At 42.5% G+C, this 25,249-nt stretch overlaps 1 protein-coding gene across 7 annotated transcripts in view; it reads right to left on the bottom strand.

The window, feature by feature from the left end:
- Positions 1–25,249, bottom strand: part of UNKL (unk like zinc finger) — a 137,547-nt gene that overhangs the window by 69,588 nt on the left and 42,710 nt on the right. For all 7 annotated transcript variants that reach the window (XM_039492390.1, XM_039492384.1, XM_039492383.1 and 4 more), the window contains 2 exons: positions 24,445–24,529; positions 13,275–13,429 (listed from right to left, as the gene is read on the bottom strand). In XM_039492390.1, the coding sequence (XP_039348324.1) occupies positions 13,275–13,429; positions 24,445–24,529 (240 nt within the window). The remainder of the gene's footprint in view (positions 1–13,274; positions 13,430–24,444; positions 24,530–25,249) is intronic.

Below are 25,249 nucleotides of genomic sequence, written 5' to 3'. Positions count from 1 at the left end.
AATACATTTTCTTCAAACTTTCCACATAAAATAACCCACAACCAAAAGAAGTTTCACCCAAAATAGATGTTTTTGGACACAGTTTCAAATGACTGAAAATAGGAGTTTAGAAGAGAACTACCACCTCCAGAACAGTTGCTGCACTGTTAGTGTGATACTATAATGTTCTTAGAATGAATTAGTGTTTGAACAGTCTTGCATAATCAGTTACCTGAGTAAAATTATGTTTTTTTTCCTGCAGGACTTCATACAACTCCACTCCTATCTCTGCTCCCCTTGGCTTTTGTTCTCCCTCTTACACCTGACATTTAACTTGGTTCATCTCACTTCTGAATTATCTTTATTTCTTTCTCCCAAATATAACACTAAATCCTATTTTAAAAGTACCCCTTGCACCTACAACAGTCTCTCACTTATTACATGCTCTCCTCCAAAGTTACTCATTTTGTTTAGTTATTCTTCACCCACCACTGTTCTCACACTACCTGCTTAATACTATACTATGTGCTCTCACACCTATCCATAGTTACATAAATAGTATATAATTATAGAATATTTTTAAAGGATCAGTAAAATCAAGAACAAAAACCTAAATCTGCTTCTTACCAAACACCACTACTATGGGCAGCATTTTCTTCTGTTTGTTTTCTAGTCTCCTGTCTTCCTTCCTACCATGCATGTAGAAGTAGCTCTATGTTATCTATCTGGTATGACTACAGCAGAAAGTCAGGAAACTTCTACCAAACTCAACAGTGATAGAATAAAACCAGAAATGCAACAGATTTCTCTGTTTCTCCTCCCTATACCTATGAGACATTAACTGCAAACACAGCTTCAACTACTGTCTTTGTACTGATGATCACATTTTTGCCTCTCTACTTGGGACCTGCCTCCCTTTGTTCAAGCCACTATGTCAGCATGTCTTTCAGACATCTTTGTCCAATCCCCACCTGAATGTCAAAATGGTCAAAACTAAGCTCTTGATATTTCTCCTCAAGTCCTCCCTTCTTATCCTCTTTCTCAGTCACAGCGGACAGCACCCTCACCTTGCTAATCATCCAGACCCGTGATCTCCGCTCCTCTCTTTTGCTCCACAAATATAGGCAGTGTTTAAATCTTGCCACTTCTCCTTTCACAACATCTTCAAGAACAAACATTTCCTCTCTGCTCTCACTGCCAAAATTTCATCCAAGATCATCTCACATTCTGTTTACTGTAATTTCCTCTTCTCTGGCTTTGGCACTTAGAACCTCACCTCTCTAAATCCACTCAGTATGCTACTTCTGAAAACCATCATTTTGGCCATTATGTGGTCTACATGACCATTCAAGTCATAGAATCACAGAATATTAAGGTTGGAAGAGACCTCAGGAGGTCATGTAGTCCAACCTCCTGCTCAAAGCCCCTCCATTAGCTCCCCTTTCTATATCATTAGCTTCCTTCCTGTCCTTCTCTTCAAAGCCTTTCACAAGTTAGTTCCACCCTGCATAACCATCCTAACATAATGCTGACATGCACCTTTGCACCACCAATCTTGATGATCTTCTGATCTGATTTTCCCACAAACCCCTGTGTGCTCTCTCTCAGGCTGTCCATTTGCCTGGGGAACACTTCCCATCAAAATCTGCAAAGCCATCACCCTTTGCCTCCTTCAGTTCCTTTCCTTAAGCTAACCTCTGCCAAAATGTTTACAGAAAACCACCATCTGATAATAGCTATAATGGTTAGGCAGATGAAAAGTTGTAACAAGCCAATTGATAGGAAAAACAAAAATATTTCACCCACTTATAACATTTTGTCTTTTAGGTTGCAAGTTCTATGGGATAGGCCATTTCCCTCAATTTGTGTTTGTTCAGTGATCTGACCAGCACAATATGGGTGTGTGTATTTCTCAGGCACATAATCAAATCCTTCCCCTGTGCTGCCTTTCTTTCAACAGCTCTGAGAGAGAGAGAGAGAGAAAAGTCTGTATTTTAAAGGGCCCAAGACTTCTTTCCTTTCCCAGTATGCTTTCATATTTGCTGTAGAAAGAGCAACAGTTGGGCTTTCTTCTCCATTCCCTCTAACACCAGGGTGACACAGCTATCCTCTAGTGGCTTCATCATTTCTTCTGCTGAGCTAGCCTACTCCGACCCATGCCCTCAAGTTCATTGCTCTGGTAAAAGGACTAGACATCTTAGGACATACTTATTTGTCCCCCCTCCCCACACACAACCTAACAAACAAGGGAAATAGTTCCTAGCTTGCTATCAACATCTTGTTTTTCCTCAGAAATTTCTTCTTATTTGCTAATTGCCAATTACTCTGCATCACAGTATAGTTTAGATTATATCATCTTTGGAGCAGGGTTCTTAGGTGCATGTAAAGATCCATAAACCCCTCTAGCATGACATTTTGTCATATTTAAAGTAAACATAGCAAATTTTCCATATGCTCTAAAATTTACAACAAAAATCAATGATTAGGAAAATTAATTTGTCGATATGTTTATAGTATCTTCTACACACACACATATATATATACACAGATTAGATGTTTTGAGGATTTTTTGTACAAGCTTTATTGTCATGAATTGTAAAGTGACAGTAGAAGAAAACATGGACAGGCAAGGTGTAGTTTCCTGGTTAAAAAATAGAATAAAGTAAAATAAAAACCAGCCTTTTCTATGTTTTTACTTACAGCTGGATTTCTACTTAAAGAATGAGGGAATAGTGAACTAAACTAGAAATAGTAGCACCAACATCATAGACTTGTATTTAAATAGGTTAGGGGTTTGTTACAGGAGTGGGTGGGTGAGATTCTGTGGCCTGTGTTGTGCAGGTCAGACTCTACGATCATAATGGTCCCTTCTGACCTTAATGGTCCCTTCTATGAAATTTGTCTGCAATTTTGGAGGAACAAACCCCCTCCTAAATCAATACATTTTCCTGGCTACTCTCATTGCACACCTTTTTGAGACAGATGCTAGTAGCAAAGCAATTGTTTTATCCTTTGAAGATACTCAAATAAAACATTAGATGGGTTATTTATGTGTTGTGCAGTTTTGTTAACCTATGAACGCTTGAAGGTCCACAACATAAGCCTGCAAAAATCAAAGTAAGAATTTTCCAGATACAATAAGTTACATGTAACTAAATTTGCTACCCATGTGGTGGCAGTAGTCTCTATGTGTTAAACTGCATTGATAACGCATCCCTGGCTGCCTCGGATGAACTCGGCTCACTTTGTTGTGACTTAATATTTCAAACTTCTGAGCAGCTTCAAACAAATGCCTTTAACTCAGAAATAATACGACCTTTCAACTTCCTTTCCTCCATATTAAAAAAACAAAAGCAAAAAACAAAATTAAATTAGCCCAAGGACTAGGACGGTAATTCATGCCTGGACTAGTAACACCTTTAAGGGCAGATGACCCTGACCCTAAGAGTTAGAAACAGGTACTTTATACCACTCCAAAGGAACTGAATCTTTTACTGATGGTGTAATGGACTTGCCTCTAGCACTGATAGATTATGGTGCATCTTAAAACCACATACAGAAAAAGAATTCTAGCAACATCTAAAAATTATTTATTCATTTGAATCTCTCTTTCATCATTTTTACATCATATTAAGGGAACCTGGTTTTACAGATGGGATACAAAAATTTTTTACCAATATAAAAGTTGGTAAAGGTCTTGTCTACAGAAACATTAGTTTGCGGCAAGCTGGGGTATGAATTTACCCTGCACTAGCCTGCCACGGACTGTTCATGTGTACCCTGCTGACGTGCATTAACAGTCATTTATGAACTCTGACCTAGTCCCATTTAGTCCAATAAAAGATATTAACTAACCTATCTTCTGTCTGAAATATACTGGGAACGACATGCCTATAAACAACGCTGCACAGTATATGAAGACAGCTTTGCAAGTTTATTCTTTAAAAAAATATCTGGGAATTTTTCAGTATTTGTTTTGGTGGTGAACTTTAAAAGAAAGCAATATATGTAATAAAAAAACTAATTTAAAACCCATGTATTAAATTTTCATGTGTACTATGAGTTAGCTGATGTCTAATATTCTTTACGGGATTCTTTGTTCAGAAAGGCTCTACTTCACTGAGTTTATCATATTCAGACAATATCACTTTATAGGTAAATTTGGAGACGCCACATACTACAAGGACAGGATCTGGCGGCAATACCAACATTTGGAGGGCAAATTGGCTAAGATCAGGGAGATTTTCATGATGTGGTTTACAATAATAAACTTTGCATATTCCATTGTTAGATGTTACATATTTGACAAATTTTGCTCTGAGGATTTCTTCTTCCTGTGATCTAACAGAAAAGACCAATCACATTTTCTGGTAATGCTGAAATGGTTGGCTTTCAAGCAGAGTCAAGCACTTGGCACTGTTTTCCAAAATTAATCTTCAACCTCAAGAAACTTTGGATTCATGGACTTTTATTTTGTAATTTTGTATTTTTATTTTGTACATTCATCATGACTTCTTTATATCTTGCTTAAATTAAGGGAGAAGAGAGACAAAAATGTGATTTTTCAAACAGTGCTGATATCTACCTGAGTTTTAATATCTATTTTTTAAATGCCACAAAAGTTGGGAATATTTCAGTAAAAACTGATTTTGCTGAATTATTAAACCTGTTTATGCTTTAACTATTTTTTATTTTCTTAGTCACTAAATTATATTGCCTAAAATTTACCAAAATTATTGCTGCTTTGTATTAAAGACTCTGTGTACCATCTATAGTGAATCAAGATGACTTGTATATTAATTACCTGTTATTCCTCTTAATTTTATCTATTTGTTTATCCTTAGATTATGAGCTCCTCAGACCAAGGACCCTCTTAAGTGGTTGGAAAGAGCCTTGCATGTAGTGGGCACTACTGCAAACAAATATAAATTTAAAAAATGCAACCTTTAATTTTCATAAATACCTAATAATAAAAGATAGTTGCAAAACAAAATCTGTTCTAACCCTGAGTTCAATCATCACCTTCTGAGGAAGTTTCCTTTAGGGGCTAAAACTTTTCATGCTCAAAAGGTGGAAAACTGTATGAAAGTCAATCTGGTTTTGAGTTATCTGAGCCAGAATAAAAATACAATCCTGCCCCTCAGTTATTCAGTTAAAATAACTAAAGCAACTAATTTTTTAAAGTTCAAACTTGGCCTGAGGCTTGTTCTTAGAGCAGCAGTTCTTTGCTAAATTTCAACGTTTTAAGTTTTAAACTGGCCATACAGCATCACTCTGACAACTGGCCAACAGTTCCCCAATACTATAAAAAAATCAGGTAGAGCAGAGTTTCTGACTACTACATATGGCTCCCAGAACTTAGACATTACTTGCCAATGTCATTGCCCTAGTGAGAAGTCAAGAGTGTTCTTCCACAACTGAATCACAGCTGGAAAGACATATTGGACAGGAAAGACCAAAGACAATGCTCTCCATGACCAAGAGCTCCAAATGAGAGCTAAAAACCAGATCTGAACACCTCCACCATTCTCAGGTTCAGTCTTCCACAAGACAGCTGATTTACATGGTTGTTTGGGGCACATCACCTTTAAGGCTGCATAAACTTGAGCTAAGACTGCCCAAAGTTATTCATATTTGAAAAATGCTCGCTCAGTGAAGTTTCCCTTGCTCTGGGGTTCACAATCCACAGTGAAATCCAGCCTCCAGACAGTTGCATCTGGGATGGGGATTGGAAGGATGACAGAACCTATAGGGGTATTGTGTTCCTGCCATATTAAATGTAAAGGGAAAAGTTCAGGACAAAAACCACCAAGACCTGCTGCCTTTTTTCTACATGTTCATCTGTAACCCCAACAATTCTTAAAATCTTCCCTGGTGTGGTAGCAGGACAGCATTCTGAAGTGCAGTGCCAAAGCATACGGGAAATTTTTCAAGACATGGCTGAGGAGCGGGTTCCCAGGCTGTGCCCTAGGACAGGTGAATGTCTCCCAAAGAAGCACGCACCAGTGTGATTCTTTTGTTTTTCTGCTCTCTTATATTTTTCTTTATAAAAAAAAAATTTAGGAAGTGAAATTAAAAAAAACACTCTGAAATGCAACAGGGGTGAAAATTTAAACATCAGGGTAAAAAAATTTAAGTAGCAGTAGTTCTCATAGCAACCTTAACTCATCCACATTGCACATATACAGTATTTTTGATTACTCGTTAGGCCAGTGGCATCAAACTCAGAGGAGAGGGCTGAATTTTGTTTAATTTTAGTCTGTTGGCCAGAGTACAGTCATGATTATACTCCCCAGAGTGCAGAGTGGAACACCCATGGATGTCAGTAAAATGCTTGCACAGAGGAAAAAGGGGAGAATATGCCCCTTATGTTGTAACAACATGTTTAGTTATTTGTTCAGCGCCTTATTGTTGTATTCATCACTAATTCAGAAAACATGCTCCATGGCCCTTTTCTTCTTCCAAGTACTTTACAAATGCTAATTAATCCTCAAAAAACCCTGCATGGTAGGTCAGTATTACTCAAATTTTATACATAGGGAAACAAAGGCAACCAGACTGAATTACGTGCCCATGGCCAGAGAGGGAAACAGTGTCTGGATTAAAAAACAGGGGCTACTCCTGGCACCCATCCCCCATGTTCAACTTTCAAATAATTCAGAATTATAAATACTATGAAAGTCTTGAACTTCTTGAATTTTCTGACTTATGTGTTTTAAATTCCTCAGACTTCAGTGGGATTTTTTTTTTTTACATTGTACACTTTTTTTCTTTTTGGGGGGAGGGAGGAAAGAGCTGAGGGTACAGAACTGTAAAATTTAATTTTTATTAACTTGAAAAACTACTTGTGCCTTAAGAACTGTAGTTGGAAGTTCACTTTCACCTGAGGCCTCATTACCAACAGTGAACACTGGAATGGGAAAATGTTACTTTGGCATTAAAGAATTAAGAAGAGCCTAAAACAGGTAGGCAACCTATGGCACACGTGCCGAAGGCAGCACACGAGCTGATTTTCAGTGGCACTCTCACTGCCCTGGTCCTGGCCACCTGTCCAGGGCCTCTGCATTTTAATTTAATTTTAAATGAAGCTTCTTAAACATTTTTTAAAACCTTATTTACTTTACATACAACAATAGTTTAGTTATATATTATAAACTTATAGAAAGAGACCTTCTAAAAACATTAAAATGTGTTACTGGCACGTGAAACCTTAAATTAGAGTGTATAAATGAAGACTCGGCACACCACTTCTGAAAGGTTGCCGACCCCTGGCCTAAAACATGCTCCACAAGCAAGATTCAGATTTAGGACACTTGATGTAAAAAGAGAAGTATGTTGCTTCTCTCTCATCCTTGTACATGGTTATTTATACCTACATGATGCAAATGCATTGCTCTTTCTGGTGTGTATACACACATATACACACACACACACACACACACACACACACACACACACACACACACACACACACATATATATCTATCTCACAGCCTCTGTGTATACTGGTGTCATCTTTCCTCCCCTCTTACTTTTTTATTTATAAGTCACAGTTTCTTACAGGTCAGAGATTTTTCCTGGGACCACTGTTTTTCATATATTCCTAATTTCCAATATACTTTCTACCCAACCAGATTGTCTCCTTGGTTGCAAAAATAACCAAAAGCAGTCAATCTTGAGAAGGCATTTGAAGGTGTCGAGTATGGCTGCATGACGCACTGAGTCAGTGAGGTTATTTTAAGTCTTGAGGCTGTGTAAGAAAAGGCACAGAATCACGTATAGGAGGAGACCACCAAGGACATGTCCTGCTGTGCAAAGTTGGCAGAATGTAAGGCATGAACAGGGAAGTTGGGAGATAGAAGAGACATGCAAAGCCTTGAGACAGAGGATTTAGAGCCAGTGCAAGTTAGGTATTTGGGTATGTGTTAATAAGAGAAAGAGGTAGTCAGAGCTTTGGACAAGAAAGATGCTTTTAATGGTACCTTGATAGAAGGATATGTGGAACCAAATATGAGAGTAAGGGAAGACCCCAAGGGGCCACAATAATCAAGGCAACAGATGACTAGGGCATGAATCGACATTTTAGCAATATGTATAGAGCATAGTGTAAGGATTATGTTTGAGATGCAGCTGAAGAATCTGTAGGATTTAAGACTGAATGTTTGGGGAGTAGGAGAGAGAAAAGTTGAATAATGACACTAAAGTTACAAATCTGGGTAACTGGGAGGATGATGAAATTATGAACAGTGACAGAGAAGGGAGGAAAAAACAAGTGTTTAAGAGAAACACTCCATTTGTGCCACAGTCAATTTGAGTTTGGGACAGGACATCCAGAATTGATGAGACAGTTAGGGATGCATAAATAAACTGAGGGCGGAGGAGATCAGAGTGATTTTGAAGTCATCTGCACAGACATAGTAATTAAAACCATGAGTTGATGAGGTCACTGGGGGTGGAGTCAGGAGGAACAGTGTAGAGGCAGGGACCAAGAATAGAGGCCTGAAGAACAGACTGGAAAAGGAGGTTGAAAGAGGATGAGCCACCAAGCGAGACAGTGAAGGAACAGAGAGAGTTAGAGGTAACTGAAGTAGACACTACACTCCAGGAGCTTGGAGGTGAAGACCACGAAATTAATGGACCATAAAAATGGGATGGAAGAGGAGGTTAGGAAGGACGTCTCTGTATTAGTGAAAGGGTGAAGGAAGAGAAGGTGAAGGTTGGAAAGAAAGGGGAGAAGAGGAACACTGCCTCTGGTATATCAATGTTCTGCTTCGGGAAAACCCCCCCAGCAAGATCTAGGTTGAAAGAGGAGGGGGTAGCTGCAGAAGAGGCTTGAGGAGAGAGTCCAGGGTAGCGAATAGGCAGCAGGAGTCGTAGGCATAAGTGTCAAATATGTAGACAGAATTGGTGGAAAAAAGAATGAATTTGTAGTTGAAAGCATCTGCAAAACCCCTAGACTTTCTTTTAAGGCACTTAGGGTATGTCTACAAGGGGATAAGAAACCTGTGGCGGGCCCAGGTCAGCTGACTCGGGCTCACAGGGATCAGACCTTGGAGCTGAAAAAAATTGTTGTGTAGACATTTGGGCTCAGACTGGAGCCCAAGCTCTGGGACTGTGAGAGAGTGAAGGGTCCCAGGGCTTAGACTCCAGCCCGAGTGTCTCCACTGTGATTTTTCAGCCCCAGGGCCCAAGCCCAAGGCCTGGGCTACAGTAGCGGGGAGGTTCAAACTAAGATACGCAACTTCAGCTATGCGAGTCGAAGTATCTTAGTTCTACTTACCTGGCTGTCCTCACGGTGGCAAGTCGACTGCCACAGCGCCCCCGTCGACTGCACTTACTCCTCCTGCCAAGGTGGTGTATGGGCGTTGATTAGCGGATCGATTTATCACATCCAGACGAGACGCAATAAATCGATCCCCGATACATCGAACACTACCCGCCGATCCGGCGGGTAGTATAGACGTACCCTAAGTAAGGTGACCCTGGCCAGCTGCAGGTTGTTTATCCCCATGTAGTCATACCCTTAACAGCACAGAAGCAGGAAGAAATGGATGTGACAAGACAGTCAAATATGGGGGTGGTGGAACAACACAATGATGTGACAGTGAAGAAAAAGGGTTGAGTGTAGAGAAGAGGATGGCACCAAGGAAAGAAATGACAAAAAACGATGAAATGAAGGATCAGGTTGAAAGCTGAAAGGGAATTTGAGTTGTTCATGGACTAGAGGTTATGTAAGATTTGTGTGAAGCAGCCAGAGGAGAGTAATTAATGAAGTTAAAATGAAAGAGAGTGGTTAGAGATAGGGTATGCAGAAATTAAGAGGTTGGGGGGAAAGCAGTGCTTGATGAAGATTAAGTTAAGAAAGTGACAAAGGTGGGTAAAATAAGCTGGTTCAAAGCTGAAGGCAGAAAATGGAGGTAAAGGACCCAATATGCGTTTAAGGGAAGACCTTGAGGTGGCTACAATAATAAGTTAGAGTTAGAATAATCAGAGGGGGACATTAATGTGGAAGCTAAACTCCCCAGAAAAAGGGGTGGGAATGAAATGAGAGAAAGGAAGAGAGTCACCCACTGAAATAGGGAGGAAGGATAAGGCCATGGAATAACAGATGATAGCCAAACGGACAAAAAGGGGAGCAAAGACTCAGATGCATGAATAAGAATGTACTGTGGGTAAGTGAGAGAGGAATCTATGTAAAGTAATTATATGGCCTCCTCCATCACTATAGTATGCCCACTTCACGATTTTTAATGCATTTATCCTCACAACACATCTATACAAGTAGGAAATACTTTTACCCTCATTTACAGATGTGGAACTGAGGCACAGAGAGGCTAAGTGACTCGCCCAAGGCGACACAAAATGTGTGGGACAGAGTAGGGAAATGAACTCAGGCCTCCCACGTCCAAAGCAAGTGTCCTAATTATTGGACCATCCTTCCTCTCTGGAAACAGTTTGAAGTGACAAACATCTGAAGGCAGGATGCCTTTGCTGCTGATGCCTTTTTGCAGGGTGAAAGAAAGAGAGGAGAGGATGCTCTGAAGGTTGCACTGGGGGAGAGAAAGAGAGAATTCAGTGGGGTGTAAAGGCAGCAGCAGAAGGAAGGACTGAGGTTTCATTTCTAAAAAAAAAAACAACCACAAGAATTTTAGTGATAGCAGAAAAGAAGGGAGCAATGATAAGAGGGAACAGCAGTAAAGTTGGAGCCCGCAAGAAGAGGCATCAGTGGCTAATCGAGATTACTACAAAGAGGCCATGGATGACAGCAGGCTGCAGTTGAGAGAGATACTGCCAGAGGCAAGAAGGAAAAGGTGTAGTTGGGATAGGGAGAAGCAGGGAGGGAGGAGTTGCCCAATAAATATCTAAATTATAATAGACTAGGATTAGATTGAGATAGTGGAAGAGAGAAGGGTAGAAGAAAAAAACACAACAGAGCTCAAGAAGAAGTGGGAAAAGGAAAAGAAGAGACCAGGGTGAGGGGAAGAGCAGATGAGAAGGCAGGAGTTTAAGTCTCAAAAGGTGAATCCTGGAAGCATGGAGGAGACCACAGCATTTAAGTAATTAAGGCAATGGCAAAGGTAAGAAACTGTGGCAACTAATAATTAAACTAGATTAACTGCAGCAAATGCTTGAGTATAAGCACATGGGAGGGTGGAGAGAACTGATGAAACTTGGTCCTTGAGCAGCAGAAGGAGAGTTCCTGTGGACAAGATAGCCATTAGACTCTCCCTGGTACTCTTATGCAGTCACCTGGAAGTGGAGCAGATTGAAGAGCTTCTGAGAGAGGAGGTGCCTCTTATAGGTCACTGCTGAAAGCCTCGGGAGCAAACTGAATTGAGCCAATGGAACTCAAGTCCCTGTGCAGAAAAAGGAGTGGGTTCCTACTGTGGAACAGGTATGCCCCTTACAGTCCCCTGAAGAGCTTTTTTGGAGGTAGCTGTAGCAGCAGATTTCATACTGGAGAGCTAAGGCACAGTGTAGACAGCTACACAGATATATCTTTATGGTTGGCCTAAAGGGCAACAGTATGAAGCTGCAGAACCTGCAGCAATAAAAGACCTCAGGGTTTTAAAACACATTTATTAACCATTTCCTTTTAAACTTATTTTAAAACATGTAACCTATATTTGGTTTCTGCTTTAATCTTATATACAAAAAGCTACAAGTGTTGGAAACCTGTTAGTGAAAGTTCTACCAATAAATACACATATACTCATGAGCTACAGAAGGGTCTTTGTTGCTCATGAAACAAGAAAAATCAAGTCAATAAAGAGGTAGGAAGGGCTAGACCAGGGGTCCTGATCTTCAATTGTAGTAGGAAGAGAACCTGAGACATAAGCCTTTGTATCAGATGCCTGAACTAAAGTAGTGGTCAAAACTTTGCTGATATGAAGCAAAATCAGGTTGTGAGCAACAAGCAGGCCCTGCTTACAGAATTTGGCAAGCACAGGGCTGATATTGCAAAAACACATATTCCTGAGAGATGATGGGCACAAGCACTCACGCAAGCACATTCCAGAAGGGTGGTGCCAGAACACCTCAATACCAGCACATTCCCCAAAGATAACAGGAACACACTGACCCATCCTAAAGATAAGGTCAGGATGACAGCATGATGGATAGAGATGTTATGATCGAACCTACAGGTACAAGGCAATGGGTGGCACACAAACAGGTCAGAGAGTGGCATCCTCATACGTCAGGGGAAATACGTAACTTGTTTGTATTGGTGCATAAAGATGTATCTCAGAGGGAGTGTCTTTGGCCAGCCAAAAGGGAAATGGAAAGCCCCGCCACTGACTGAGCTGCGTCCATTGTTACGGGTATACATGTATTAATGGTCCGGTAGAGTCTGTGGAACACTAGTACCTTGCTTTGTCAACAATAAACCTAGCTGGATGCCTTCATACCTTAACGGATCTTGTAGTCACTGGATGGTTCGCTCGAGGTCTGCTGCACCAGCTGTCTGTGCAGAGCTGGGACAGCACACAGGGAGAACACACACATGAAGCTGAACATCTAACCACAAGAACTACCTCAAAATAACTGTTGCCTACCAACAAGATCCATTTCCAAGTATGGCTAAATGGTAGAGAATAAAGACTCTATAATCAATTCCATCTCCTTTTCCCCTCAACTCAGTTTGACAGAATAGGATAATTTACATCATGCTCTTTACTCTGGTACTGGAGAGCCTCTTAACTACCAAATATACAATGGCTCCAGGAACAGCCTGAAGATAGCTTTAAAGTAAAATGTCAAGTGCATAGTTGTATATTCAAATTCTTATCTGATTTTCCTGTTAACAGAAAACAATAAAAAGGAGAGCTGTAGCCAGCCAAGATCTTCCTTTAATTAAATCTTTCCTAAAGAGAAACCAACCTTAAGTAAGTTATGGTGTCGTGTGTTTACATAACAAATGCTGGGGTTCCCTGATTAAAGGAATTCGATTTAGGTATTTATATGACACTTCTCACTGTAGTACCTGAGTACCTACAGTCACCTGACTGCATCGACAAAGAAAGAAAGAGGGAGAAAAAACAGAGGTAATACAAAATTAAATTGGGTACTCAGGTAGAGGCCAGACATTGCACTAGATATTCAGCACCAGTTTAAAACCTTTATTGCCACATGTGAGGGCTAATATTTATTGACTTTTTAATGTCTAAGTAAGGTGCTTCTTTTCTGTTGTAATATACATATAATAAAAAAAGATGTTTGATAAATAAAACAAACAATTATATATTGGCACAGTGATCCTTAGTAGTAACTTTTTCAGAAGTATTTACACTTACATTTCCAGATTGCCCATTGTTATCTGTAATGCTGTTTGTGGAGTTAAGACTGCGGCTCCATTCATTTGCAATTCCTATGCTGTCTGCTGAAAACAGATGAGCGCCTGGCTTTGATTGACAACCAGTTTGCGGTATGACTACATTCATGGTGTCCTCTGTTGAAGGAATCCCCAACAAATTAAACACAGATTTTGTATTTAGCTGTGTGAATTCAACAATTATTTACCCAAAACCAAACACACCACTACCACCACCTCTGATATGGAAACATTTAACTACACAAATAAAAACTTTGTTTCTGAAAGCATAACAACATAACCAAAGCAAAGTCAATTTGAAAATGGTGTAATTTAATATTTGTATATTTGTGGCCATTACCAAACTTAGTACCAAATATATGTTTGTAACTCAGAGGGCTTTTCCTCATTACTCAGTCCAACAAAAATCCACAGGAACAAAAAAAGATCTGCAACCCAAGAATATACAATCTTATTACAAATTTTACTGTATTTTCAAGAATCTAAGATACTATAGTGTTTAAAAGACAACATTTTTAGGACTCTGGGTTGCAAAGATAAACACAACACTGTACACTGGATTACTGTCTTTTTTCACTCTACCTGGCTGTAGAGTGATCTATAGCATCCCATCAAAAGAAGATGAAGTTACTCACCTTGTGCAGTAATGATGGGTCTTCAAAATGTGTCCCCCTATGGGTGCTCCACACTAAGTGTGCATGCGTCCCTGCACCTTTGATTGGGCATCTTTGGTAACAGTGTCTGTTTGGCCTGCACATATGCTCTCCCTCCCTCGTGCTCTGCCTTGAGGCTAATTAGCGCTGCATGGGAAAACCACCCTCCTGGGCAAACCACCTTCTCTACCATACAGCCCTTATTGAGAACTCCAAAGTAGAGGGGAGGAGGGTGGGTGGAGCACCCATAGGGATACACATCTCGAAGAACCATCGTTATTGCACAAGGTGAGTAACTTCCTCTTCTTCTTCGAGTAGTGTCCCTATGGGTGCTCCACTGTAGGTGACTCTCGAGCAGTATCCTCAATGGAGGGTGAGGCTTTTGAGTCAAGTCTCTTATGGATGATACTGTGGAGCCGAAGATAGCATCAGAAGCAGAGTCTCCAGTGATCGCATAGTGTTCTGAAAATATATAAGCAGACAGCCAAGTCTCTGCTGTCTGCAGGATTTCCAAGATACGAACATTCTTGAGGAAAGCAATAGAGGTGAAAACGAATCTTATGGAATGTGTATAGATTCCAGATGGAGGTAATAATTGTTGCTATCATGCTCACAATGTAACAGTTTGAGACCCATTTGGAGAGTCTCTGGGCTGGTATCCTTGTGTTTTTTGACATTTCCACAATGGACAGGAAGAGCTTAGGAGATTTCCTAAAGGCCTTTGTCATATCCAAATAAAAGGCCAAGGCCCTCCTAATGTCTAGTGTATATAGTATAGCCTCCCTGTTGTCACGTTGAGGCATTGAGTAAAAGGTGGGGAGGTGAATGAGCTGGCCACCTTGGGAATGAACTTTGAATGTGGCCTATGAGGGACCTTGTCTTTAAAGAATGCTGTGAAGGGGGTGGGGTCAGGGGGTACCATTAGTGCCTCTGTCTCCCTATTCTCCTTGCTGAGGTAATGGTCACTAAGAATGCTGTCTTCATTGACAGGTATGTAAATGACCAAGTTCAAAGAGGTGTCTAATTAGGCTCTTTAAAACTAGATTTAGGTCCCACGTTAGAGTGGGGTGTCTGGGTTGGTGAAAGAGGTTCACCATGCCCTTGAGGAATCTCTTTGTAGTTTTTGGGTGGGCAAAAACCAAGTATCCCTCTATCACTTGATAGAAAGCTGTCATGGCTGCCAGATGTACTTTGAACATACTGAGAGATAGTCCTGTCCTCTTGAGAACTAGCATGTAGTTCAACACTACAGGGAGTATGGAAAATACTGGGGTGATTTGTTTGGAATTACACCAAACCTGAAACCTTGTCCACTTTTGCAGGTCAGTGCATTGGGTAGACCATTTTCTGCTGTGTAGTAACACTTCCTACACCTCTTTAGAGCAGCAACTCTCTCTATGTGCTGGAACCATGAAGGAGCCAAGCCTTAAGATGGAGTATCCGTAGGTCGGGATGGAGAGTTTGCCCTTCGTTCTGTGAGAGGAGATAAGGAGTGGGTTGAAGAGGGATTGGTGGACATGTCGCAAGCTGTCACAGGTATGGGTACCATGTCTGTCTTAGCCAGATGTGACCAACCAGTATAACATTTGCTTTTTCTCTTTTTTATTTTTATCAGGACCTTCAGGAGCAGAGGAAATGGGGGAAGGTGTATAGGAGGCCTTTTTCTGCTAGGAGAAGGAGAGTGTCCCCTAATGAGTGCTTTCCGAGGCCATCTCTGGAGCAATAGTGTGGGCATTTCCTGTTCAAGTAAGTAGCGAATAAGTCTACTGTTGGGGTCCCCCCATTGTTAGACTATGCTGCAGAGTACAGTTGGGTACATTTCCCGCTTGCAGTCATGTGACAATTTGCAACTGACACTGCTGTTGTATTTTGCACTCCCTCCCTGCCTCCGAGGTAGGCGGCAGATATTAAAACATTGTGCCAAATGCGCCAATTCCATAGCTTTAGCACTTCTATGCACAGGGAAGATGATCTGGCACCCCCTTGATGATTTATGTAGTACATGCATGCTATGTTGTTTGTCATGATTTTCGTGAGTGCATTTCTCATCAGTGGAAGAAAGGGAGCACAAGCATTTCTGACTGGAGGTCAAAGAACCAATCTTCCTGTTCCAGAGATGGAATAATCACTGCTATTGTGACCATCTTCAATTTTTGTGCCCGCATGTTTTTGTTCAGTGCTCTGAAGTCCAGTATGAGTCTCCAACCTCCTTTTTTTTTCCCCCTCTCTTTTTTGGGGTGGGGGGAGGGGGAAAATCAGGAAATATCGAGAATAAACGCTTTTGCCTCTGACATGAGCCAGAATAGGTTCTATGGCTCCCAGGCATAGCAGGTGATCTATTTCCTGTTTTAACAGTCTCTCATAAGAAGGGTCCCTGAGGAGGGAGGGAGGTGAAATGGATAGAATATCCATTGGAGATCATCTCCAAGACCCAATTTTGGAGGAACAGAGAAAGGCGGTATCCAAAGGGATGCAAATGGTTTGTGAGTTGCAGCTGATGTTGTAGGGAGTGGTCTCTCAGGGCCTCAACCAAGGCATCAAAACTGGAGTTTCGAGGTGGAAGGTTGGGAGGTTGAGGGACTGATGGTTTTCACCTCTGAAATTCTGACTTAGAATCATAGAATCATAGAATCTCAGGGTTGGAAGGGACCTCAGGAGGTCATCTAGTCCAACCCCCTGTGGCTGTGGCTCATAGCAGTGCTGTGATAGGTACTGAGGCGGACATGATTTGTGGGAGGACTGAAGACTAAACTTCTTTTTCTGACCTGGTGTATAGATCCCCAATGACCGAAGTGTGGCCCTGGAGTCCTTGAGAGCATGGAGTGATGCATCAGTCTTATCTACAAATAATTTGGAGCCTTTGAAAGGGAGGTCCCCGGCCATCATCTGTACCTCTTTTGGCAGCCCTGAAAGGTGTAACCACAATGACCATGACATCATTACCACTGTTGATACCAAGTGGGCCACTGTATCCGTGGCATCTAGTACAGTCTGAAGTGCTGTTCTGACCACTAACTGCCCCCATGTATGACGGCCTAAACTGTTCTCATTGTGGTCTTTTGGCGTAATTGATGTGGTCATAATGTGCCATTAAGGCCTGGTAGTTTGCAATTCTAAATTGCAAGGTCACCAAGGAGTACACCTTCCTTCCAAATAAATCAAGTCTTTTCCAGTCTCTATCATAAGGGGGTGGATTTCATGTGATGTTGGCAGCCATGAGAATTCACCACATCCACAATGATGGAATTAGGTGGAGGGTGTGAAAAAAGGAATTCAGTATCCTTGGAAGGGACATAGTATATTTGTTGGCCAGTTTGCATGTTGGTGTGACTGAAGCTGGTGTTCGCCATATGACTTTAGCCAGATCCAAATGCGCTTAATTAATTGGGAGGGTGATCTTTGAGGAGTAGGGCATATGCAGTTTGTCCAACAACTTACAGTTGGTGTCCTTCACCTCCTCGAGAGGGACCTGCAGTGTCTCCCGCAACCTCTTCGTAAGGTCCTGAAAAAGAGTTTGAAATCGTCTGGTATGAACGGTGGAGGGGGCATTGCTTCCTCATCTGGGAAAGAAGAGGAGATATTGGTTTGCGGTGTGGCATCCTCTGCTAGCCTGGTTTCCTGCTCCTCAGTTTCCTTATGAGGTTCTGGAGACAGAGGTTGGAGGAGAGCATCTCAGACTCCTGGTGGGTGACACTAAATGCCTGGAAAGCATGGTGCCTGTAGGCTGCCCATGGATCCTAGTATTGCCACTGGGATGGTAGGAAGGGCATGGGTGGCAGAACCCACTGTTGGTCATATCATGGGGGCTGAAACCCAGAGTGAGGGTGTAGCTGAGAAGGCCCTGGTTGGTAGAGAGAGGGACCATGGCAAGTGCCGAGAGAGGATATCCTCCTGGTCACTATCTGAGACTCTGCTGGATATTAGTGGAGCTGAACACCTCAGTGCCAGTGGTGATTCTGGGCTTTGAGATGCACTCAGTACCGAACCCCCAATCTAGGGTCTCAGATACCATGAGGTCCCTGGAAAACCAAAACTCCTGCGGTGCCATAATCAGTACTGTCAGGGCTTGTCGGGGTTGACTCGTCGGTACCGAAGAAACCAGCAATCTTGCTCAAGACAGGCAGTCCGATGAGGGTTGTTTTGAAGCTGTTGGCACAGAGAGTTTCTGCAATGATGATGTCTTTGTAGACACAGTACAGTGTAAACTCTTGTCTCAGACAGGTGGTGCCACTGTTTTGGAGCCTGTGCCCATAGCTTACTAACTGTGTGTGCATCGGCAGACCCATGAGAGTTGTGCATATCATGCTTTTAGCCATCAGTGCCAAAGTAACTGAACATGCTGGAGATCTCATCTGGCTGGTTTGGGATTCAGTATGAGGCCTTACAGCTCTCTTTTGGGAGATCTTGCTAGGGGAATCCAAAGACTTCTTTCTCAGCTCACCCTCTTTGGAAGTAAAATGCTCTGGTGATGGTTCGTGCTGTCAAGGAGATTCGGGGCCAGGGTCAGTCACAGGTTGAAGAGCTCCCTCCATAAGGAATAGCTTTAACTTTAATTCCTGGATTTTTCAGGATCCAGCTTTTAGCTGCTGGCAAAAAAGTACACTTTTATGGAATGAGGGCCTCTCCGAGGCACTACACGCAATGGGAATGTCTGTCTGTAACCAGAATAGCCTCCCTGAAGGAGAGGCACCTCTTAAACCCAGGGGAGCAGGGAATGCCCCCTACTGGGGAAAATCCCTGAGGGAGGACAGAGATAAAATAAAAACATTTATTTTTCTTTAAAACAGGAAAGAAACTAATGGAAACCCTATAACACTAAGAGAAAAAACTGACGAAAACACTAAGAGTATCTAAGAGATAAACAATTCTAAAGATCTAAAGTATGAGCGAATGGACTGCTAATTGCTCTGTCTCTAGCTGGGGCAGTTGAGAAGGTAGTTCACCTGTGCAGCATTAATTAGCCGTGAGGCAGAGCACGAAAGACACAGAAAGCATGTCCAGGCCAAAGATCGCCAATCGAAGGCGCAGGAACGCGCCTAAAGAAGAGTCCTAAAGAAGCATGCACACCTACAATGGAGCACCCACAGGGACACTACTTGAAGAAGAATCTGGAATTTCTATTGCTTATCTTAATGGAATATTGAGAAAATATTGACATTTAAGTGGTCATTCTATTTAATTGTCAATTTTTATACCAGAAAAATTAATTCAAAGTAATTAGACCCACACATCACTTCCTGATGATCTGAAGACAACTTCAGTATTCTATTGAACATTTCAGATTTGGTTAATTTAGATGCTCATTACTTACTGCCCTTTGGAATATACAAATAAAAGTACTCTTTAAAATGGTATTTATTAAAAATTTGGACATTTAGGTCTGTGTGGGTTTTCTAGACAAATAATGCATTAGCAACAGATATTTAGTTGAATAGGCTGACTGACATTCCTTACCCCTTGATTCATGTACATGGGGTATTAAAAAAAGAAACAGGGCTAGAAAATCTGATCAGCCCCTGAAGAAATTCCACAGATTTTGCCAGAATTTTCTATACAAAATGTTTCTTATTTTTCATCTCTGTTCACAACTGTATTTCTGAAGGGCATAATAAACTGTGTCCTGCATGAACCTTCCTTCTGCCAAGGACAATTAACAGTTATATCATGCAGAAGAGTACATGCCATGATACTGAACAGATGGAACAGTGGGACATGTAAATTCAGCACCATTACCTCTCTTCAGGGGAGATAGCATAGTTGAGGATTGTTTCTTGTGGTGTAATTTTTGTACCTAATGAGCTATGTTTAATTACTGCATGATTCTGCCTTTGTACTGTGTTTCCAAATGCTGTATCTAACATATTTCCTTTGTCTTACGTATCAAGTACAGGAGTAGGGGACAATTAAAAAAACACAGGAGACACAGGTGAGATGAGTAATAACTATCATTGTGCAGACAGACTCCAGACTAAGCGCCGGGACTCTGAAGAAGGAACACAGGTAGGCCCCCTGATCATCCTCTGCCTGACTGAATATGAAAAAAATGGATGTGAAGACAGAATATGCTGCACTTATCTAATGTTATTTACTTCCACTCTCCCTTGGGGTTGTGACCTCATTCTGGATTGCTTTACGAGGCAGTTACAGTCACTGTCATCTCGATTAAGTCTAGAGGGAAAATACTGCCCACGAGCCCCTCACAACCTCACATCAGAAGTGCTGTTCTGGTTACTGTCACCCTCACGCTCCCTTCTAGGTCACTGCCCTCCTTGTTCAGTTAGCTTCACTCCCCATACACACAGCTGCATATCAATCCCAAATCCCATAAATGAATGTATCTTTTACATACTCATACAGTCCCCATCAAAGTAGGATTGGAGTGCCTCCCAAGTTTTTAAAAATAGAAACACTCTCACTCCCTTCCTTCCTAGCCTATAAGAGAACTAGCGTGATTAGTTTATTGGGATTTTTGCTCATGTTTTATGTACTTATTGAGGAAAAGTCACAGAAATGAGTTTAGTATTACATTTGGAATACTGTGTAGCCCCAGTCATTCTAATTCCTTGAAGGAATGAGTACCATAGTCTAGGTCCAGTTCCTGCAAAAGTTCTGACATCTGCATGAATCAGCCTCCCCTAATTGGTAAATGATTTCTTTGTTCCAGTGGGACATAGCTACCATGAGAGGTCATTGTAGCTAAGGAAAAGATGCTCTCAGAGAATTTGGGCCAATCCCATACAGGGCTTTGAATATTAGGACACAGCCTTTGAAAGGGGCTCTCTATTCACCAGGCAGGCAGTGTAGAGTGGAGTATCAGGGTAATGTACCTGCTGCTAATCAAATTGGCTGATTTTTTTTTAAATCAAACAGAGCTTTTTCAGTAGTCGCTTCATTCCTACAGACAATCAGCATTAACCTCGGAGGTCATGAACGTGTGAGTTGCTATTGCCAGGTTTGGGTCCAACATGAAGGGGTGTAATCATCTAGGAAGTCAGATGGAAGTGGGTGTTTTTGACACACTGACAATCAGAGTACCAACAGCACTTAAGAGTCCTAAAGAAGCCCAAGGCTGCAGACTAACGTCCCTTCCAATGTTTTTAGGAGGCTCATTCCCCTGCTAAGTTTTTCAGAGGCAGCTGGCAATTCCCCACTGCTCTTCACCCTTTGGGACAGGGTTTCAATCCTCCCCTGTTAACAGAGGAGACTCTTTTGGGGACTGTGCCAGTTGAAAGGGTTGTGGGCTGCCCCAACCAGTGGGAGAAGGCTGATAGGTGAGACCTAAAAGGGAGCAGAGTAGCAGCAATGACACCAGGGGAAGCCCAGTTCCAGTGGATAGTGAAAGGACCCGACTTGCCAGCTTCCACAAAGAATCACAGATTATTAGGGTTGGAAGGGACCTCAGGAGATCATCTAGTCCAACCCCCTGCTCAAAGCAGGACCAATCCCCACTTCCCTAAATGGCCCCCTCAAGGATTGAGCTCACAACCCTGGGTTTAGCAGGCCAATGCTCAAACCACTGAGCTATCCCTCCCCCTAAGAGAATGAAGAGAAGAGAAGAGAGTCAGCTGCTTCTGAAGAACCTCCAAAGATGAGAGGAGTCTCTCTCCCTTACAGCCATGAGGAAGGGGAGTGGGCATAAGAGACTTTGTGTCTCCCCTGCACTGTGGGGCAAAAGGGATTGCCTGGTCTGAGAAACTAGGGCCTCACTGAAGATAGGGGGAGATGCATACAGGATATTAGGGGCCAAAGAAACAGGAGCCATGGGATAAGAGTCTCCCTGTCACCTTTCTTATGAGATAGGGTCCCTAGCTATGGAGTCTCTTCTTCCCACTGGATCTATGGAGGGGTTCTTTTCTGTTGACCATACTTGAGCAAGAGAGAGGTGGAATGTCAGGATTGCAGGACTGAGCTCAGAGCTGTTGCTACTGGCAGAGACAGACAGAGAAACCGCAGTGGTAAGAGCCACATAAGAACCTATATAGAAAGGATGGGCCACTTGAATCTCCCATCGCCAACTGATGTCAATCCAACGTTTGCATTCTTTTTACTCCCAGTAAATCCTGACCTGGCTCCCAGCTGCAAATATTTTGATGATATGGGAGGAAAGAACCTAGTTCTGAATACCCCTCCCTATGTTGCTACTATTTTCTCACTGTCTTTTGTCTCTAGGTTTTTATGAAGAGCCTGAACCTTATATGCTCCACACACTACTCCTGGGGGAATTCTGCGTCACTGTGTGCACACAGAATTCATGTCCCTTGCATATTTCTTTGCTTCCCTGCAGAAAAATGACTTTCTGACGAGGAAGCAAAGGGAATCACAAGAGTGGTCACACGTCCCTCCCCAGCAGTACAGGCGCATCGTTTCGGGCACTCAGCAGAAAAGTAATTCACTGCAGGGTGGGAGAGCTGGGGATGCCACGGTCAGTGGCTCCTACCCTGCGCTAGGCTCAGCTGCTAATCTCACTTGGGCTGCGGCCGGGGAGGGAGATGACTTCCTCTTCCCTTGTAAGGAACGGCCAGGGCTGGGTCAGACCTACTCCCAGAAACCTCCTGCAGCTGCAGGAAGCTCCGCACTCCTCCCCCACACCCCCGCTTCCTGCCATCATTGCTCCTCAGCTGTGGGGGGAAGGGGTCACTGTATGGGGAGCTCCTCCCCCATCCATCCAGAGCCCCCATACCCAGACCACCCCCAATGAGCCCCTCGCACCCAAACCTCCACCCCACCAAGCCTCACTCCCTGCATCAGGAGCCCCTCTGCACCCAGATCTCCCACTGAGCCCCAGCCCCCCTGCACCTGGATCACCCCAATTAGCCCCCAGCACTCGGACCCCCTCCCCACCAAACCCCAACCAGCTGCACCCAGACCCTCACCCCACCAAGCCCCTACTCCACTCCCCCAGCAACGAGACCCCCCCACTGAGTACTCCACACTCAGACCCCCTTTCTAAGCCCCATCCCCCCTAACCTAGACACCCCTTGCTGAGCCCCAAATACCTTCACCTGGACCCCCTGCAGAGTCCCATTTCCCCGTAAACCCGGAACCCCCGCAACGAGCCCCTGTGAATCCAGATCCCTCCGCAGCCAGACTCCTCGCTGAGCCCCTCACACCCAGATTGCCACACCCTGAACTCTCTCACCAAGTACCTAGATCCCCCCACACTTGGGCAAGCAGGCTTAGTCGATCCCACGCCAGAGCTCGGAGTGCATGCAAGACTCTTCCCTTCTCACCTGCTATCTTGGTGCGCCTGGCATGGAGGGCAGGGCTCCGTGGTGTTTGTGGGGCAGCCCCAGCCCTTGCACTGTGTCAGGGTCAGGAGCAGCTTCACAGCTGAGTTTATGTCCCATGGGGGCAGGGGGCTGCAGGATGATTTCTCACCTCCATGCAGCTAGTGCCCTGTGCTCCCCACTGCCATGCTTGGGGCCTCCACATTTATTTACTGACAAATAAAATATGCAGACTTTTAAAATATTCTGCATGGATTTATTTATTTATTTTTGGCCCAGAATTTAATTTTTTGGTGCAGAATTCCCTCAGGAGTAACCCACAAATCACCACCCTTTCTGCATCTTTGGATAGTGTGAGTGGAGATAGGGGATTGTGACAATAGGCCTGATCCTGTTCTTATTGAAGTCAATATAAAGTCCCAATTTCTGTCTCTGGTGCACTGTGCTGAGTTGTTTCCTCCTTCCCTGAAACGTATGCAGTTCCCATCAACAGCACTTGACCCTGAAAAATAGGTTTCTGCTGTTTTGTTCAGAGAGGAAATACTTAGTAAATTTACTTATCAATTGAAATGTGGGGCTCCAGCATTTCTAGGAACTTTATGACTGCTAAAGTATCACACCTCTTCAATGTATTCATCTTTTTCATACAAGTGAAAACAGAAACTAGGAGAACTCTAAAAGGATGTGCCTCTTTCCTGCTTCCTGGATACAACAGCCTGGATGTGCTGAGAATGGGAGAGGGTAAGGGAAGCATCACTTGTCCATGGCACCTCTCTGCAGATTACTAAAACACCAGGTCCTGCAAATATTTACATACATACTCACCTTTAAACATGTGTTGTTATAGTCATGTCTGTCCCAGGATATTAGAGAGACAGGTGAGTGAGGTAACAAGCTTGTCCAATAAAAGATATTACCTCATTCACCTTATCACTCTAACACCTTTAAACATGTTAGTAGTTCCATTGAAACTGATGAAGCTATTTACATGCTTAAAGTAGAATATGTACATAAGTGTTTGCTGGGGCCTAAATAAACAATAGGTACAGTCCGTTTCACAAGTAATGCATTTTCCACTTCCACTGTTGCCACAAGGAGTTTAATGCAAAGTAGTGATGAAATCATAGATGCAAGGTAACAGAACGGGATAAAACACATTTTTTTTAAAGGTGAAATAAAAACAAACATTCTCTACTGCATGATCATGGGAATTTTATTAACACTGATACAAAAGAACCGTTCTCATACTCACTTTCAACGTGTGCAAATGCACAAAATGGACCCCGTGGGCAGTAACCTGTTTGGCGGATATCATTGCACTTTGTAGATTTGTAAATCTAAAAAAATAGAAAGTGAATAACTTTAAAATTATCTGGGTGCTAATAGCATAAGAGCTCAATCTATTCAGTTTAACAAAGAAAAAGTTAAGGGGTGACATGATTACAGTGTAGAAATATCTACCTTGGGAACAAATATTTAACAGTTGGCTCTTAGTTCTAGCAGAGAAAGGTGTAACACAATCCAATGGCTGGAAGTTGAAGCTAGACAAAAATCAGACTGGAAACAAGGCATAATTTTTTAACAGTGAGGGTAAATAACCACTGGAACAATTTACCAAGAGTTGTGGTGGATTCTTCATCACTGACAATTCTTTAATCAAGACTGGATGTTTTTCTAAAAGAGAAGCTCTAGGAATTATTTTTGGAAAGTTCTATGACCCCTTTAGTCATCTCTCTCCTAAGCTGACCAGTCCCCGTTTTTTAAATCTCTGCTTGTATGGAAGCTGTTCCATATCCTTAATCACTTTTATTTCCTTTTTCTGTACTCCTTCCAATTCTAATAATCTTTTTGGTGATGGGGAAACACTGCACACAGTATTCAAAGTGTGGGTGTATGATTGATTTATACAGGGGCATTGTGATATTTTCTGTTTTATGTATCCATCCCTTCCCCGATGGTTCCTAACATTGTTAACTTTTTTTGACTGCTGCTGCACACTGAGCAAACGTTTTCAGAGAACTATCCACAATGACTCCAAGATCTCTTTCCAGAGTGGT

The sequence above is a fragment of the Mauremys reevesii genome, linkage group 10 (genome assembly GCF_016161935.1).
Source record: "Mauremys reevesii isolate NIE-2019 linkage group 10, ASM1616193v1, whole genome shotgun sequence".
Classification (NCBI taxonomy): domain Eukaryota; kingdom Metazoa; phylum Chordata; order Testudines; family Geoemydidae; genus Mauremys; species Mauremys reevesii.
This window is presented reverse-complemented; position numbering and strand designations above follow the sequence as displayed.